This window comes from Pygocentrus nattereri, chromosome 9 (genome assembly GCF_015220715.1).
Source record: "Pygocentrus nattereri isolate fPygNat1 chromosome 9, fPygNat1.pri, whole genome shotgun sequence".
Lineage (NCBI taxonomy): Eukaryota > Metazoa > Chordata > Actinopteri > Characiformes > Serrasalmidae > Pygocentrus > Pygocentrus nattereri.
In genome coordinates, this window is record NC_051219.1 from 29,413,989 (window position 1) to 29,432,215 (window position 18,227).

The 18,227-nt window shown below is 38.9% G+C and overlaps 1 protein-coding gene across 2 annotated transcripts; it reads right to left on the bottom strand.

Annotated features, from left to right (window-relative positions):
• Positions 1–1,579: 1,579 nt before the first annotated feature.
• Positions 1,580–17,567, bottom strand: klf15 (Kruppel-like factor 15). Of its 2 annotated transcripts, none has more exons than XM_017706816.2 (3): positions 17,421–17,567; positions 14,131–15,246; positions 1,580–5,877 (listed from the first exon to the last, which is right to left on the bottom strand). In XM_017706816.2, exons 2-3 carry the CDS (start codon positions 15,207–15,209, stop codon positions 5,709–5,711), a joined length of 1,248 nt encoding a protein of 415 aa, XP_017562305.1. In that variant the 5' UTR covers positions 15,210–15,246; positions 17,421–17,567; the 3' UTR covers positions 1,580–5,708. The 2 variants fall into 2 exon arrangements, with proteins under 2 accessions (XP_017562305.1, XP_017562296.1); XM_017706807.2 differs by having other exon boundaries at positions 14,131–15,315.
• Between the last annotated feature and the right edge of the window lie 660 nt (positions 17,568–18,227).

Consider the following 18,227-nt stretch of genomic DNA (forward strand, 5'->3'; position numbering starts at 1 on the left):
GCTGATTAGTAGACGCCTGTGTTTGGCCTAGAGGGTGGAAGGCGGCCCAGCTGCCAGGCTGTCCAGCAGATGGTCATTAAGATCAAGTGCATCCTCATTTACTCGCCCTCACCCTCTCATCTCCATGGCGGACACATATGCTTATGATTGAAAGCTGCATAAATCAGTAGAGTTGGCCGCAGCACCCAGCCGTGTGGCTCTCTCACGCTCTCTCCATTTAACTCTCCTAACACACCATGACTCAGCACATTCAGCATGAACAACATACTCACGTTGAACTGACAATAGAAGGAACAAAAAAAAAAACATCAAGAAAAGAGACCAAGAGAGAGAGGGAGAGAGAGAGAGAGAGAGAGAGAGAGCAGATCTACAACACAGGCCATGGTTTAAAGGGCCCAAATCTTGGGAAACCAAATTGTCCTTACCTTTTTTTACATAAACATTTGATGTAATATGTAAACACTGATAGAAACACTGATAGTCATTAAAAATGATGCAAAAATTTACATCAATCATTTATTTAGAGATGTTAAACATTGAGTGGGGTCAAATTGACCCCAAAGATGTAAGAATACTGTACAGAGAGTGAAGCATAAACCCCTAATAAAGCATTCTCTTTGAATCTCCAGGTTCCTGGACATGGATTTAGCTGAATTGTAACATCAATGTTGATTCAGCACTGAAAATCATTTTTAGTTCAGATTTAAGGTTGATCTTAAGTACTGTTCAGATGAGATTAGTTTTACATGGGGAGGTGGAGTAATGCAATTTTACCACAGGACGTCTGTAATGTGTGTAAATCAATTTGTACAGCTCATTTTATTGCATGGGATTATTATAATCAGTGGTTATTTTATGGTTTGTTTAACTAATAATTAAAAAAACCATAATAATAATCACACTACCCACCTCCCCATGTTAAAACTCTTCCGATTAGTTCTGCAGTCTGGAAATCAGTTACAGGGTTCACTCATAATTCTCTTCTGTGCGCAATGTTCGTGACTAAGACTGACTTGAATGCATAAAGGGGCTTCACTCAGAACACCTCTAACCAACTCTGCAACACTTCATTTAGAGTGATTTAGTTTCTTAACAGAACTCTTCACCAAAAATTTAAATTTACAATTTACAACTTACCCCTTACCCCAAGTTTGCATCTTTAGTTTTGCACTGGGACTAATATAACAGATCATATTAGGTGACATAGACTTGCATTACTTGTAAGCAACATTAGCCTTGTAGCTATAGTGTAAATGCACAGAAGCAAACTTCAGACACCAAATATTTTTCAAACAGTTACTTTCACATCAAATCGTTTTCAAACAATTACATTTATGAATAAGGAGAAAATTGTGTAAATTTGATTGTTTGGTGAAGCATTTCTTTTAAGAGTGACTGATGTTCACTTTGATTAATATTTATTTCATGCTGAAATAAGAAGCTGCTTCTCAAACTTCATAAAAGTTCTCTTTTCCATTTTATTTGTAAATGCATCTCATGAAGAACAGGAAAATATATTTATATTTATATATATATGCATATATAATACAATATACATATTGAATTGCTTTTATGTACATTATGTTTACAATTTTATTGGGGAAATGTACAGAATCACATCAGACCCTTTTCTGGTGAAACTCCTTTCACATACATTCATTGATGGCCATAAATGAAATCATTGTCATACTGATCAGAAGGAATGCAGCACCATCAGTACACTGCTTCAGGTTCGCCGTCTGTCAGGCACAAAGAGAACGTGATGAGGAGGCGCTAACTGTGAGACACCTGATGAACGTGTGGTTCAGAGAGACATTTAGCATGCCTGACCTAATTATCCATAAATCTACAGGCATTATGTCTTCATTAACCCTGATGTGCACACTTCTGAACAATAAACCACATGTGTTTGGCCTGTGCTAAGCTAATAGCAACCACATCAACACCATTCATAGCGTTTGCTAATCAGCTAGCATTCAGTATCTGAACTATACTAGTGCTAGCATCACAAAGTAGCATGTAGGAGGCCATTCAAAGACTGGACAGTGGGCCTTCCTTCTGCATGACGAGTGCAAGAGGTTTCTGCCCATAGCTGCGGTAGAATCAGCATAGCTGACTATAAATACTGTTTATTCTGGATAGGCTACGTGCTTTTAGCACATTAGCAGCATTATCAGTTTCATTATTTGTTATCAGTTGCAAGAGTTTCTAAGGTTCATTCTATCTTGGGATACAGGTGGTTCGGCTGTTGCCTCATTATCCTTTGTAAGGTTTTGTTGCCATAAAATAGCTATGAACTTGCTATCAAACAACAGGTTTAGCTGTTGTTAAAAGCAAATACTGAAAGTCTTTTGGCCCAAAGGAGGTTTTAACACCGGAAAGGTTTAAGTTCTGGCAGGGGAATAAAAAGTGTGGGTGTTGGCATTATTTGCATGGTTGCATCATAAATATTTACACTTTTGACAGGCAGTATCATAATCTTTTATGGAAGCCCTCTTTTGCCAACTAGAGGAAAGAAAAAAGTGTCTCTGTCTTTATTTCTGGCAGCAGTGTGCGCATAATTTGGCATAGTAACTTAAGAGAATTTCTTATTAACCTCAAATAATGACACGCTTTCTTTGAAATATAATAACTCATTGTTTTAAAATAGTATGTTGAACTTTCATCATTCAATATCTCATGATAAGAAAGCAAAGGTTTTGAATATTTCTTGAGAGTACATAAAATATTTGAGAAAATTAAGTCATTACGTCAAAAAATGAAGTAATTATTTAAAAAATTGTCAGAAATCTGAGAAAAGAAGTCATTATTTCAAAAAAGTCATTATTTTGAAATACTAAGTCGAAATGAAAAGAAAATAAGTTATTATTTCAATAATGTAAGGTAGAATTTGTATAAAATAAGTCAAAATTTTGAGATGCCAAATCCAAAATTTGATATACTTCTGCCAAAAAAACAAAAAGAAAAGAAAAACAGGCAATCCTTTGGGCTTCCATTGTCGCTAAGTTTCTACCGGCTACCTGTAGCACACTAATACCTACTTTCTGCTGAACTCAAACTAAACTGGGGTTCTGATGTGTCTCTTTCGTTCTCAGGCTTTATTTTGGCAAACAGGCTGCATTTCCAAAGGCAGCTGTGAAGTTCTCCCCAAAACGCTTCATCAAGCTGCACAAGTAAAGCTGCAGAAAACATTGATTTGCTTAAAAACAAAAAGCTCTCGTGTCAGCAGCATTCACTGGCCATTTCACACATTCCTCAAGTGTAGATATGGTCAGCGTATCATATCGTTAGTCCAGCTGTGACCATGAGCAGATTTCCCATTGTGAATGTCCAGCTTTAGCTCCAGGTGCTTCCTAGTCTACATTTCCCAAAGGTGAAGAGTTTGTCCAGAAGAACCAGTCCTCATGGAGCAGGCTATGGTTGTGGTTAAACAGATTAGCACCTTACATTTCCACTTCCTGTTGTCCAGATTTGCCACAATGACACATTATGGCACAACAGTGAAAACGTCTGAGATCTGAAATGAACCCAGGGTCAGAGATGAAGCGCTCCAGCCTGATTTTGTATATGCATGAGTGTGGATAGGCATTGTTGTCCTAGGGAAGGTGAATACTTCTAAGTGCAAGGCTGCTCAGATGGTTATGTAAGAACACTATGACATAATGCATAGACCTTCCATACAGAAAGGATCATTTTCTCTATTCGGAACAATAAACAAACAGTTCCATTCCTGCTGTAATGCATTTTACCACCTTAAGTGCCTGAACTTATACCTTGGCCCCAAAACAATAAGTCTGACATAAAGGCTCAACAGATACATCACATTTTTGATACTTGAATAGCTTCATTTTCAGGAGAAAGAGTCAAACAGGAAGACAAAAAGAAGAAAATAAGGTTTTTTAAAATATGAAAAATAAAACTTCTTCAATAATGATCAGAAGGCCAGCTGGTTCACATATTAGCGAACAGACAACAATGACTGTGCGTGTTTGACTTTTGCTGCATTTAAAGGCAAATTCCACTGACTTTTCTGAATTTCTGCATAATTAAACAATTGAGTCATTCAAAGTCATTCAGAGTGGGCTGATGCTTTGTAGAGAAACTTACCAGAGGTCACAATGTTTACAATGAAAAAAAAAAACAATGAATCTAAATGTGTCTTTGGAGTTTGTATATGTAACACTGATAATGGTTAAAATCTTAACTGCTTAATTATGCATATTTACAGAAACTATTATTAAAAATGCAAGATAATACGACACAATTTACACAAAGAAGTCATTATCTCAACATAGTCAAAAATTTGATAAAGCATATTATTTCTAGATACTAAGCTAATATTTTGAGAAAATAAGTCACTATTTTGAGATACTCTAAGTCAGAAAAGAGAAAAAGTGCATGAAACCACTCTAAATGACTTTTTTTGAGACAGTATTTTTAAAAATGATTAATTATTCAAGATAGTATGTAAAATTTTTGAGAACATAAGTCATAATTTAGAGATACTGAGGTCAAAATTTCAAAAGAGGAGAATGAGCGTCATTCACAAAACGTTCTTAAGAAGGAATTTCTTCTTAAATCCCACTTACGCAGTTTTCAAAAGGCATTAACCAGTGTTTTCTTATTTGGGATTAGTTCTTAGGGAAGAACAGAATCTACACACACTCCAGAGCACAAAGGGGCAAACAATTCTGCAGTTTAAGAACACGTCATGAATCTGACGTAGACTTTTTTCTAGGCACCTTTCTCAAGAACAAATACAAGGTAGGAAGAAACTGGCAAATAAGACTCATTATAATTTCAACATACAGTAATAAGTAAAAGTTTGAGATAATAAGACCTAAATGTTGACATATTTCAGAAAAGGACAGAAAAATCAGGCAATTTTTGGCTCTTGTCACCACCACTGTGAACAATTATGACTCAGTAAGTTTCTCTAGAACACAGCACTTCACACCAAACCACACTGAATGACTTTGTTTACATCGTAACAATAAATTATGCAGAAATGTTGAGAAATCAGTGGTATTCCTCTTAAACTCTGTGGACTATAATGAATTTTCCAAACCCGTTTGATCACAGAGCTGAAGCTTATCACAGTTTTACGAGCAATAAAAGGTGGGTGAATTAGCTCCATGTTTGCTAATAGCTTATTAAAGACACAGTCCTGACTATGATCAGTAGTTCAAACCAACCAAGGTTTTCTTTTTGGTTTTGCAGAACTACACAATAACTCACCTTGGCAAAAGAAGAGGCATTATGATAATGGTAAAAGATAAGGAATGTTGATGCTTTTAGAGATAGGCAGAGACATCAACAACAGTTCATACCTCACAAGTATAAAAAATACTTTGCATAAAACATAATGCAACATTTTGTTCAGAAAACATGAATAGAAAACTAATATGGAACCCCCTATAAAAATACAATCTACGAGGAGCTTAGGACATCGTTGAAGATGTTGTGTCAAGTAACAGTTTTGTACGTCTCTTCTTCAGTTCCTCTCAGCTTTAACCAATAAATTATCACAGTACCATAACTGACTTACTCTAAACTTACTCTTTAAAGAAGTCATCCAGTTTCCTCCCTTTCCATGGTCTTTTCTCCTTTCCTTTCTTACATGGTCACTCTTGCATATTCCTTTCTTACATGGTCTCTCTCTCTCTCTCTCTCTCTCTATGCCACAGGTGTTGGGGGGTTATGTGGGGTCAGTATGAAGAGCGTGCCGTCCTGCTGCTTCTTGGAAAGCGATGGACTTTGATGTGTTTGGACAGGTGATCGCTGCGGGCGAATTTCTTCTCGCAGACAGGACACTGGTATGGCTTCACTCCAGAGTGAGAGCGTCTATGGCGCGACAGCTCGTCCGATCGCGAGAACCTGCCAGGACGACACACGCACATATATGGCAATCACTCAGCATGTGCTGTCACAATTAATTTTCTTTTGGATTCTCTCAATTCAATTTGATTTCAAAATCAAATTAGACCACTCAGTCTGAACACTTCAACAGTCTCATTTTGAGGTAATGCAATCTGGGTTACAAATCAGCCTTGTTGCTTAGCAGTATAAAATACCCATAGGGCCAGATTCAGCCCCAGATTATGCCTAAGCCTAGACTAAAAGAGGGTTTTTCAATGGTGAATCACTATTGGCTTGACACTATTGGCATATTTAGACCAAAATTAGGCTTGTTCATATTCACAAACATGCAGTAAGTGTGCTTTGTATACCAATGCCACACAATTGTATCCCAATTGACTTCAACAAAGTCAATATTTCAAGAAAACAAGTTGTGTTTTAACATAGTAAGTTAAACATTTTAGATAATAAGTCAAATTTCTTGATATACTTCAGTGAGAAACTTGATTCCTATCAACACCACCACAGTGAAACAGTGGATCTCAATTCAGTGTGAAGACTTCACAACCTCATTTTAAAGTAATGCAATCTGGGCTATAAATAAACCTGTAAGGCCAGATTTCTAGCCCCAGAATAATCCTAATCCTAGACTAATAGGGGTTTTGTCATTGGTGAATCACTATTAGCATTAGCATTAACACTATTTAGCAAAAAATGAGGCTTCATCCATGTTTAAGAAGCCCGCTCAAAGTGTGCTTCGTACATCAATGTAGCCTGATCCCTATCAATCTTGGACTTTTTCTATTGATCTGTTCATCATGAAATTCACACAATATTAAGGGCAGTGGGTATTTTCTAATAGTGTAAAATGAATAGAATTATGAGCTTTTAAGTGACAGCAATGAAGAAAGGAAGAACCAAATTAATGTAGCGAAAGTAGACAGTAGACAAAAGTGAAAGAAAGAAAATGAAAAAGAATGGAAAATGAAAGTCCTCAAACCACTGAGGCAAAAGGAATGCTATCTGGCTGTTACTGCAGCCCCTGGATCTGTCATCTGCTCAAAGCGGCATTGGCTGACCGTTTCCTGACACAGAGCGCATGCAGTGTCGGTTAAACCTGTCAGGAGCTCGCTGTCTTCACCAGTGAGCACCATAGGCTTTCTGCCACAGGCTCGCTTCAAAGCCTCAGTGAATGACCTATTTCTTTAGCACACAGACCCTTAAAACCTTTAAAATGTTAGTGCTGGCTCAGAGGGGCAGTGTAATTTACCTAAGTGAAAATAATATGCAGCCCAGTTCATTTGTTTCAGAGGACCGATATGACAAAAAATATAACAATATAATACTTCAATAAATTTTTTATTTCATTTTAAGTGTCATATTCAAGTTTTCTGAAGTTTGAATGTTGAAACAGAAAACAATCCTCAGTAAAGCCACATTTTAAAAATACTAGCAAAAGTAAAAAATACAATGATATTGAACATTTCATACCGCATACCACACTAAATCCAGTTAAATGGGCAAACATGCAGTTGGTTGGTGTTCTTTTCATCCAATAAGCTAAGAAAGCCATAATCAGATGCAATGCAATGTGGTGTAATTTATCACAATAATGAAAAACACTGTCATATTCCCAGTCTTATGCTAATTATGTAAGACAAATGGTTATTTCTTACACTAGCCTCAGGAATCTAACCTATGAAACAACAAATGATGTCACACATAGTGAAATTACAGTCTGAAAAAGAATAAGAGTAATTACTAGGGGTGCACAATTATTGCTGTTGGGAGTGGGCTTTTCACACACATGAAATATTATGGCTGTACTATGATACCAATACGATACTAATACCAACTTTATTCGAAATTAAAAAATGTGTTTTCCATTATACATCAGTTGTTATTCTTTTCAAAATTTTATCCAATATTGTTACAAATGGATATTCCACATTTTAGAAAGAAACTCTTCATATAGTCAGTTGGATGAATGGTGCAGGACTTACATCCATTTTCATACATAGTCTCCTCTTTTTAGGGGATTAAAAAGTAAGTGCTGAGCTGTTCTATGGTCAGATGAAGGGCATTTGTGAAGCATACCCAAAGCATATCTGCCTCATCTGCCAAACATTGTGGAGAGTGTTATGGCACAGGCATGTAAGTCTGGTTCCCTTTTTATATTTATATGTATTTATATAAAGTGTATATCATTGGCTCAGATTCAGCCAAAAGCCTTAAAAACACTTCACACAGCAGATGGGCAATGACCTGAAGCATATTGCAGAAGTAACCCAAGACTTTTTTAATGCAAAGAAGTAGATTGTTCTGCAACGACTACATCAGACACCTGACCTCAATCTACATGAGTATGTTTTTCATTTACTGATGTCAAACTAAAGGTAAAAGGTCCTAACAACAAGCAGATATTGAAGACAGCTGCAGTGACGTCCTGGCAGAGCATCATTGGTGAAGAAACCCAGCGTCTGGTTATGAATTCAAGGATTCCCTATACCAATTACCAATACCAATACTAATTTAATTTATGACTGTCAGTCTAGTTACTTTTTATGTAGAGTTTTAACCTGTCATATACTCACTGCATATATGAATTTTTGTATGAACCTGTTTTAAAATGGAAACATAAAATTATAAGTTAATGGTACTGATAATGGCCAGAACAAGGTCCCAGAAATACTTTATCAGTGACTCTCCAATAACACACAGTCTTTAAACACTAGTTTCCCTCTAACCTGTGTTTAGGGGGTTGTGTGCGCTAAGGTTACAACAGGAGTGTTGAGTAATGGCAGACTTTCTTCCCCTCTCTCTACAGTTCACTTTAGGTTTCAGGCTAGGTGCTATCTCCCGCTGCAAATATAATAAGAACATGTGTAAAATATTTGTAAGGTTATAAAAACTACTCTCCTCCGTCTCTTTACCTTTTCTCTCTCTATCACTTTGCCAACAAGCTTAGACAGGAACAGTAATGCTGCTGACGGCAAACAGGGACACGCCTGCATGTAGAGCCAACTAACTGCAGGGCAAGAAGTGAAAATGTATGAATCTGAGTGACGCAAATAACCCTAAAGCTTCAATATTTTAAAAGCTTTAAGTGAACAGGCTGGTCTCACTCTCCACAGAAAAGGTGTGGTGTAATGACGGTGGCAACAGTAACCAACCCATATAAAAAGTAATATGTTGAAAATATATGACAGAAAATGGTCACTTGTACCTCCCGAAAGGTAAGTTAAGAGGACTAGCATGTGTTTAACTATGCTATGAATCTCATATCCCCAGATCTCAGCATCACTAAGTGTGTTTGAGTTTACTTGGATCACAACCAACTTCTAGGAATGAACTGTGGAAGTATGGAAAAATATCCCTGCAAATCTCTCTGAAAAACTGAAAAGTCTGCTGAAAAGAACTGAAGCTGTAATAAAACTAAAGAATGAAGATTTTGATACTATATTTAGTTGTTGAGGCTTCTGTGTCTGCTAAATATATGTTTTCTACTTTTTTTCTAATGCTGAAAGAGAAAAACTTGCACTTAATGGACACTTTGTGTGTGTGTTGGTGTGTGTGTGTGTGTGTGTGTGTGTGTGTGTGTGTGTGTGTGTGTGTGTGCGTGCGTGCACAGGCGGGGTAGACCCCTGGCCTCAGCTGCTTTGTCTTTAAAAGTTCACGCACTGAGCTATGTTTAGGCAAGCTCTTTAACACCAGCTGTAATCTAATCACTATACTAAGGCTGTGCAACATATCATTTGTTAGCCATTTGTGTGATACTGGCCTTTGCGATACTGATTAAAGGTCTGTATGGATATGAAATTGACAAGGCCCCATGGATACTGCAAAATTTGAAACCCAACCCAAACCTGCTCACATGCACTAATGCTGAAAGATTATCTCACACAGGGTTTTACAGAGCTTTGCTCCGTTGCTAAGTGCTTGATCAACTATGCTGGGATATTGGATAACTGGTATTTTATACATCTATAATACAGTAACAGTCTTTATCATCAGTATACTTTCACGGAATTGCTGACTGGACAGAGAGCATCATTTACCCTGCTTTGATCCACTGTGTGCCACAGTTCCTCTTGTTACTGCTGCTACTGTAGAAATGCTGAACACACAAATTGCATGTTTTGTTGATTTCCCACATGAAAATAACAGCAAACACACAATTTACGTTCTAATGGTTATATTCATAAATGTACAGGAAAAAATTTTCCCGGTAAAGAATCTGTTTACTTATTATGGCTTAGAAAAGCAAAAACATGTAATTCAACCTTGGTGCCCATACTTCCACATACTTTTGTATTAACTTTGGTTGTATTTTGCACTACATCAGCAAAAGGTTTGTAGTTTCAACAGAATTCCACATTACATTTAATTACAAAAGTGTCAATTACACTGCATTTAATGACAGAATAACAGCTCACACAATTCTGAGTGCAGCCCGCACAGCATCTGTGTTTTCTAACAGGGAAGACTCAGTTCTTTATGGAAATACAGTGCACGGCTAAATGTTTGTATTGTAAACTGTGCATGCTGCACACGTGGTAATATTTTCCGTCCATTTTTGAATGTGATATGTGTCTATGCTGGTTTGTGCTACTGCAAGTGCAATCTGCTCACACATGACTTGTTATACAGGTTTGCACTTTGCAGGCATATGAAGAATGAAGATTATAGGTGGCAAAAGTGCATGTACAAACACGTATGACTCTATAGTTAATCACTTTGGCATTTCTGATGCAGGCTGATATTGAATCTGTCAAGATTTAGTACTTGAAAGGGTTGTAACTATGTCGGTGGCGAGTATCTTAATTAAAGGATTCTTCTCTTTGAGAAAAACCAAAGGAATGCTAAACTCGCATGCGGAACTGCTGAGAAGCCAGAAAGCAGAGCATTCTTTCTTTTTTCTTTCCTCCGGTTCCTGAAAGAGCTTGAAATATTTGTACAATTTAGTTGGGTTCGGTCATCATTTCTCAAATATTTGTTGGGCTCGGTTTGGGTTCAGATTTCATGTCTCTTACCTTTGAATGACTGTGGCCTGTATTTGCTCCCCTTTACTTTTTCACATACTTCATTCTTCAGCTCTACATTTATTGACGTTAAACTTTAATCTGGCACACCGGAGTCATTCATGTTGTTGGCAGTGAAGTCTACTGAGGCCAAAATGAGGACAAAGCATTGCATAAAGGTTATTCCAACTAAAAGTTTTTGGGCTGTTGTTTGAAGGCATTAACTTTTAAAAAAAATTTGTTAATTGTAATTTTGCATAACTCATAGAGTTTTTATTTTGTGTATTGATGCTCTGATGAGGCTATTATTGTTGCTATAAGGCATCTCAAATAGTTAGAAATGTTGGTTGACTTGGATTCAGTGGTTAGTAGTGGTCAGTTTTAGGTTTTTGTTTGGCAACAGTTAAACTGGGTCAAAATTGTGCTGGGCTACAGTCAGGTTGGGACACAATTTTACCGGGCCGCAGTCAGGTTGGAACGGAATATCGTCAGAATACAGACAGATTGTGACAGAATTTTGCCAAGCAACAGTTGGGCTCAAACAGAATTTTGTTGGGCTACAGTCAGGTTTAGACAGAAGTTTGTTGGCTATAGTTGGGCTCAGACAGAATTTTGTAGGGCTACAGTCAGGTTTAGACAGAAGTTTGTTGGCTATAGTTGGGAACAGACAGAATTTTTGTGTTCACAGTCGGAACAAATTTTTTGGCTATAGTCAGACTGAATTTTGTTGGCTACAATCAGACAGAATCTTGTTGGCTAGTCAGACTAAATTTTGTTAGCTACAATCTGGCTCAAACAGAATTTTGTTGGCTATGTCCAAATGGAATTTTGTTGGCTACGTTCAGAAAGACTTATGTTGGGCTACAGTCAGGCTCAAATAGAATTTTGTGGGGTTACAGTCGGACTGAATTTTGTTGCCTATGATCAGAAAGAATTTTGTTGGGCTACAGTTGGGCTTTGGCAGAATTTTACTGGCTACAGTCAGACAGAATTTTGTTGGTTAAGTTCAGGCGGAATTTCGTCAGTCAACAATAAGACAGTAATTTTCTTCATTCCAGTCAAGCTCCAATAGAATTTTGCTGTGATACAGTCAAATTCAGAGAGAGTTGTGCTCAGACAGAATTTTGTAAGGCTACAGTCGGTTTGTCCACTGTCCAGTAGGCCTTGGTTTGAAACACAAGCGACTGAAGGCCAAGCACTGACAAAAAATGCTATTCAGTAGCGAGGCCAAGCTAGGACAGTGATAAGCACTGTGCCAATCTTATCACACTGGACTAGAGGCCTTCTTTGGGGCAATGGATATTGTTTGTTCTTGTATTGAATAATAACTGTAACAGAGGCTATGTGAATTGGCACCATGGGCCAGAGAAAGTGCTGCTTGACTTGAGACCAGACAAGCTAGGGTGGATCATTGACGACCCTGTTGACTCAGTGAAGGACTTAGACCCTGAGCATATCTCAAATTTGGGACATATCTCAGAGAATTATGGCTCTAATGCTTTCTAAGTTAGACAATCTTAAGTTCAGACATTTTGGGGAAATGCAGCATGTAAGACTGCCTGACAGCACAGGTTATTAATCAGTATGTCAACCTCAAACCATTTATTTGTTAATCTGGTTATTAACTTCACTGAAAAATCTCATTAGCAGGAGCTAAAAAGCCCTAATCCCATCCTATGATAACCTCATTCAGTCAAACCTCAATTAGATGTTGACAGACAGAAATGTTATCTCAGCAGACTTCATTTTGAAAGAGATTGAGAAATTGGCTTTGCAAGTTATGTCCCACTACAGTCATGTAAGGCACAATATAAACTGAAAGCAAATAAAAGTGGCAGCAAGGGGCAAAGTCTGACATCTCTTCAAAGGCGTTATCTAATCTCCAAACAACAAAGATAACACAAAAACGAGACCAAATCGCAAAGTGCAAACTGCATATAGCTTCTATTAAAGATGATATTTCTTTCAACAGACTCATTATCCCTTTACCCTTACCAACAAAACCCAACTTTGTGAAAGCCAATAGTTAAAATGTTGGCAAAATGTTAGATAACACTTAACACATACAGCGTGAAATTCACTTTGTGACTTTCTCTGACATTTCATTCAGTCACCCTGCTGACCTCTGTTTGAAGTTTATTCATGAATGGTCAACAGAGATAGTGATCTGCCTCACTGCTTTCGCAATGGTCAGTCACTTATCAGCTCAGGAGCCCCTAACTAAGCACTTAGACCTTGACAGTCAACCTGGGTGTTTGGGTCTGCACAGCCGTTTATAACACCATAACCCAAAACAGGTTACGGTAACTGCATGACATAGACAAAATATCAGTACTGCAATTATATTGCTACATATTGCAATTGTGATTTGCCTTGCAATATATTAAAAAAGGACTTGGTGAATCAATAATGTGACTTAAAGATTAAAGATTGGCTTACATTCGCACAATAATAATTATACTTTTGTTGGATTTCATAAAAAGGGATTCAACAAAACACCCAAAGAAAGACTTTTGATCAGGCAGGATGCTCACAGAATACACTAAAAACATCATGATGAAAGGACTCATTTGTATACTGCTGCCTTCTGAACACCAATATAATGATAAGCAAACCATATATTTTGGTGTACATGTTTTTACTCACAATATACACAAATTCCTATATAATATTTTGAAATACAGATATGGGAACTTCATAAAACACCACCATGCGACAAACCCATATTAGTGGTTAATGAGGTATGTGATAGCATGCCTGCACAGTCCCATTATCACTTAGAAGTCTAGATTTATTATTAGCAGTTGCTATAATGTAGTGGGTACTACTACTGGGTTTGATTCCCCGCCTGGTCAAGCACACCATGTATGACATTTATTTTGTGCCGAAACATTAAAATAAATGGTTAGATTTTTTGCTAAAAGATAAACAGTAATAAACAGTTTACAATTAGGTTGATTCAAACATTTGCCTTTTTCACCATTTCATTTTTTCTATTTGTGGATTTTGCAGATATGTTGTTTTGCTATTGCAATCTGCTTTGATTCTGCAGTCTTTTTTTTTGCTTGTAAAAGGAAATAATCATATTGCTAAACATTATATAATAATCTCTATATATGTAATTGTTAATTATTAATTACTTATATAGAATAATGAATTTCATTTACATTCTGCATTGATAGACTGGATTGTGCTTTTTTAGGCTGTCTTTTTCTGCTTTCAAAAAAATCATCTGTCCCCCAAAACATACCTCCAGACACAGCCTGGCCAGGTGCAGGCGAAGGGCTTTTCGCCTGTATGCCTCCTCAAATGGGCCTTCAGATGGCTGCTCTTGGTGTACATCTTGGCACAGCCTGGAAAAGTGCACTTGTGCATTTTGATGAGATCAGCCACTGAGTTCTTCTGGAATTTCTGACCCCCAACTAGGAGCTCTGTTCCATGGGCTCCAGCAGCTCCGTTCTCCCCAAGTTCTGCAGGTTTGGCCGCAATAGGTACTGGGGCTATGCGGACGAACTTTGAACATGTGCTGCTAGGGCTAGATGGTGGCATGACATGAGGAACCAGAGCAAACGTCTGGCCCTGGATGCTGACAAGCAGCTGGGCGATTTTGATGTCTGAGGCAGGTGGCTGCGTAGTTGGTGCTGTGTTTGGAGCCGGCTCCTGCTTGATCTGAAGGGGCTGGATTTGCAGGATGACCGGCACCCCTGAATTCTCCACCACTGAAGCCTTCTCAGAGGATTCCTCCTTTTTCACCCCATTTTGAGTATCTGTGGTGGGTCCCAGTGAGGAATGGGCACTTTTAGTTTCAGGGTCAGCTGTTGCGTGGAAAACAGGCACAGTTTGGTCTAAGCTTTGCGCCTGCAATTCTGGCGAGGATACCTGGTCAATAGTGCTAGTAAATGTGCCATCACTTGCCTTTTCCTTCAAAGCTATGACTTCCATGTTCTCCTCTAGAAACTCCTCAATCTCCTCCAATGTGGGTTGAAACAGCAGCCCAGAATGGTCTTCCATATCTCCAGGAAATAATGGGAACTCGAAGCATTCCTCTTTGGTAGCCCGGTCCCTACGAGACTCCCACGCCAGACCCATGGGCAGAACTGGAGGGACCATGGCAGGAGTTATGGTCGTAGAAGATGTTTGGCTTAGGGTGGACTGAGAGATCAGGAAGTCCAGGAGGCCATCTTGGCTTTCACCGCTGGTGCTGCTACAGCTGGAACCCAACACCTGGGACTCAGGACTAGAGCAACAACGCGAACTGGATGAGTCACTGAGCTCGTCCTCTGAGAATGGAGAAGTCAGCACCTGGTAAACCCCCTCGTCTGTCACCATATCCAACCGGTGGTGGTGGGCAGTCTGTAAGGAGCGACTGTAAGGAAGGAAGATTTCTTCATTCACTAGCAAGTGATCCACCATTCCTGATCACCACCTGTTCTGCCTAGACGTGTGCCAATAAATTATACATTAGTAATAAAGAAATAGCTTAGGAATAAAGTATTGCTAGTAATAATATTATGTAATATAATGTAACACACACACAGATATATAGATATATATATATATATATATATATATATATATGTGGAAATGATGTACATGTTTGAATGAAGCATTACTTTTTCAATCAATCAATCAATCTATCTATCTGTCTACCTATCCATCTATCCATCTATCCAGATGCTGCAAGACACAACCTCACTTGCACATGGTGAGCAGCTCATTGTAAAAGCTGCCCATATGGCAACCAAAACAAGTGATATCTGTTATGGCACTGTTGCAAGCCTATGTGTGTGATGTAGTTAACTATGATAACCAAAGATAGCACTGTATATACACAAATAGCCTTTGAGTGCTACACATGATAAAAAACAGATGAGCAATAGGAAACTAGGACATCTGCCAGAACAGGTCATAAAATGACGCTATTTTGTGGGACTATGCATGAATCAAAGGAACCAGCATCATTATCCAACTGATCATACATTTAAATCCAGAGTCTGGCTGGTTATGGTTATGTAATCTTTCATATAAAGTACATTTACTTTAGCTTATCAACTACAGCATCTGCAACATGAAAAATCAGTGAAAGGAGCATTGTTCTAGTTCTGGAAATGTTAACAGTAAGGCCTTCAGTAACCACTAGACAAAAGTGCTGCTAGAAGTAAACATCTTTACCACATGTAAGTGTCCTGGCCTACATGAACTTGATTAAAACCTCTGACATATCATTTATTTGACTTCTGTTAAGCATGTAAGTCTACTATGCATCGTAAGCTGAGCCCAAGTCTGCATGAAAGAGGCACAATTGTGGCCATAATGCTTCTATCTTTCTCTTACAGGTCTTTATCATTAATTACAGTTGTAGAAAAAAGGGTTCTCTACAGTATCAACAAAAATGTTCTGTGATTTGTAACAGTGGAACTCCCTTCAGTGCTCAATAGCACAATTGATAAAAAGGTAAATACACAATAGGTTTTCCATCATGTAGGAGAACCACTTAACCATACAAAGAGTTTTATATGCATTCAGATTTTTCTTTCATTTCTCATTGTTTTATATGCAATCAGTGTAACTAAAGAACCCTTGACCACATTTTTAAACAGGACACTAACATATTTATCATTGCACTGTCATTGCACAGTCTTGTCAGTCAGTACTGAAGTGAAGACCCTATTGAATCACTCAAGATGATCCATACGTGTTCTACATTTGTCTTACTCCTGGCAAATTGAGATTAGCTACGCATAACTGTAAGTTTGGGCCTACAACATGTACAGCAGGCTGTCTGGGTGTACTAGACTAGTGTAGCTCTGCCCTGGTCCTGGATGCCCACTGCTCTGCACATTTTATTGCTTTTGCTGTTCCTAAAACACTGTATCCAACTAAGCAGCCCATTAATACTGAGTAAAAGTGGCTGTAGGAGGATTCAGAACTAGAGGTGCAGAACGCTTATTAGAAGGCTGAGACGAGCGCCCCCTACTGTTTCACTCCGCGTTGCACGACCGAGAATAAACTTCCAAAGCGCTGTCAACATGTGTGCGGAAAGCCATGAGTACTATCATATGGTTGCGTGCTCTTGGGCCAAATCCGTCCCATGACTTAATGCTCCTCGTTCACAGAACACTCCGCTTCGCAGCTCACCGTGCTCTTCTTGGCCTAGCAAACTGTTCTTTACTACATTGTTAAAGCAGTACAACAGGCGCTAACGCAGGGCTGCATTGGTTCTATAAAGCAACACCTGGGCTTTTGCACTGTTGCCTGCTGGAACAGAAACATCTGCCAGCTTCTTGCTCGAATTTTCCCGTTCCGCCATAAGTGGTACAGCCGTTGTACTCTCGTGCTGCCTAGTTAAGGTGGGAAAAGTCTGCACCTTATTCGCATTTTCCCGTTCCACCTTAAATGGTGCAGCAGTTACATTCTGGCGCCTCAGCTGCATCATTTAAGGTGGAACGGGGAAATGCGAAGAGGTTGAATAGCAAGCCAACCTCAGCCTCTCATTAACTGCACACGTGAATAAAACAAATGCCAGGTGATCAGACTCACCTCAAATCCTGTGTATCAGTTGCTACAGCTGCCCGCTCCCTTTTCTCTCGGCCAAACTATTTCAGTGAGTGAAGTGACGTGGCTTTGCCCTTGAGACGAGCTTCTCATTGCGAAGCCGTGAACGCGAGGCTGCTCATAGCTCCAGCGCGTGCGGCAGCATTACTACAGGGCTGTCACATGACTGGCCTTATAAGAGGCAGAGCTGGGGAAGGCTCGCCCGCTTCTCTAGCCGGGATTGGTGTGTTCCTACTGTGGGGTTGGACTCTGAAAAGTCCCCCACTGAGCACGGAGAGCCACATGCTAACACTCTCTTCGCTGCAGTGGAAAGCATTTGGGCTTTTGCCTGGCACGAGCTTTGCCAAACATGTCGCTGCGGAACAAATGCAAGCTGGAGTTCAGTTCAGTGGTTGCCAGATCTGGCTCTGAAGCAGTGACGTGCAGTCGAATGCAAAAGTTCGCGCACCCACGTTTTTGTAGATTTCCTAAGAGAAAATAAGACAAATATGCAGAGCCATGCTGGCGACCTCCTGTAGAAATAAAAAAAATAATGCGTGGCCACGACTTAGTAAGGCGTGGGAAAGAGATAACTAAGTTGTGGTCACGACCTAGTAAGCTGTGGGAACGAGATTATGCTTTATTAAGCTGTAATCATGGCTTAATTATCTCATCTCATAGCCTCGCTTTGCCGTAGCCACACGTTATTTTTATTTGTACGGGATGTATCCAGCAGGGCTCCACACAAATCCTCTGCAGTTACTGTTTATGTGTTGAATTTAACATAGAGAATACAATAATAACTCAAATATA

Bases quoted from the DNA above. Each gene is read 5' to 3' on its own strand.
- klf15 (XM_017706807.2), bottom strand. From the start codon at position 15,293: ATGGTGGATCACTTGCTAGTGAATGAAGAAATCTTCCTTCCTTACAGT. The intron at 5,878-14,130 runs GTATGTTTTGGG...TCGTCCTGGCAG, and splicing joins TGGCCAGGCTGTGTCTGGAG to GTTCTCGCGATCGGACGAGC.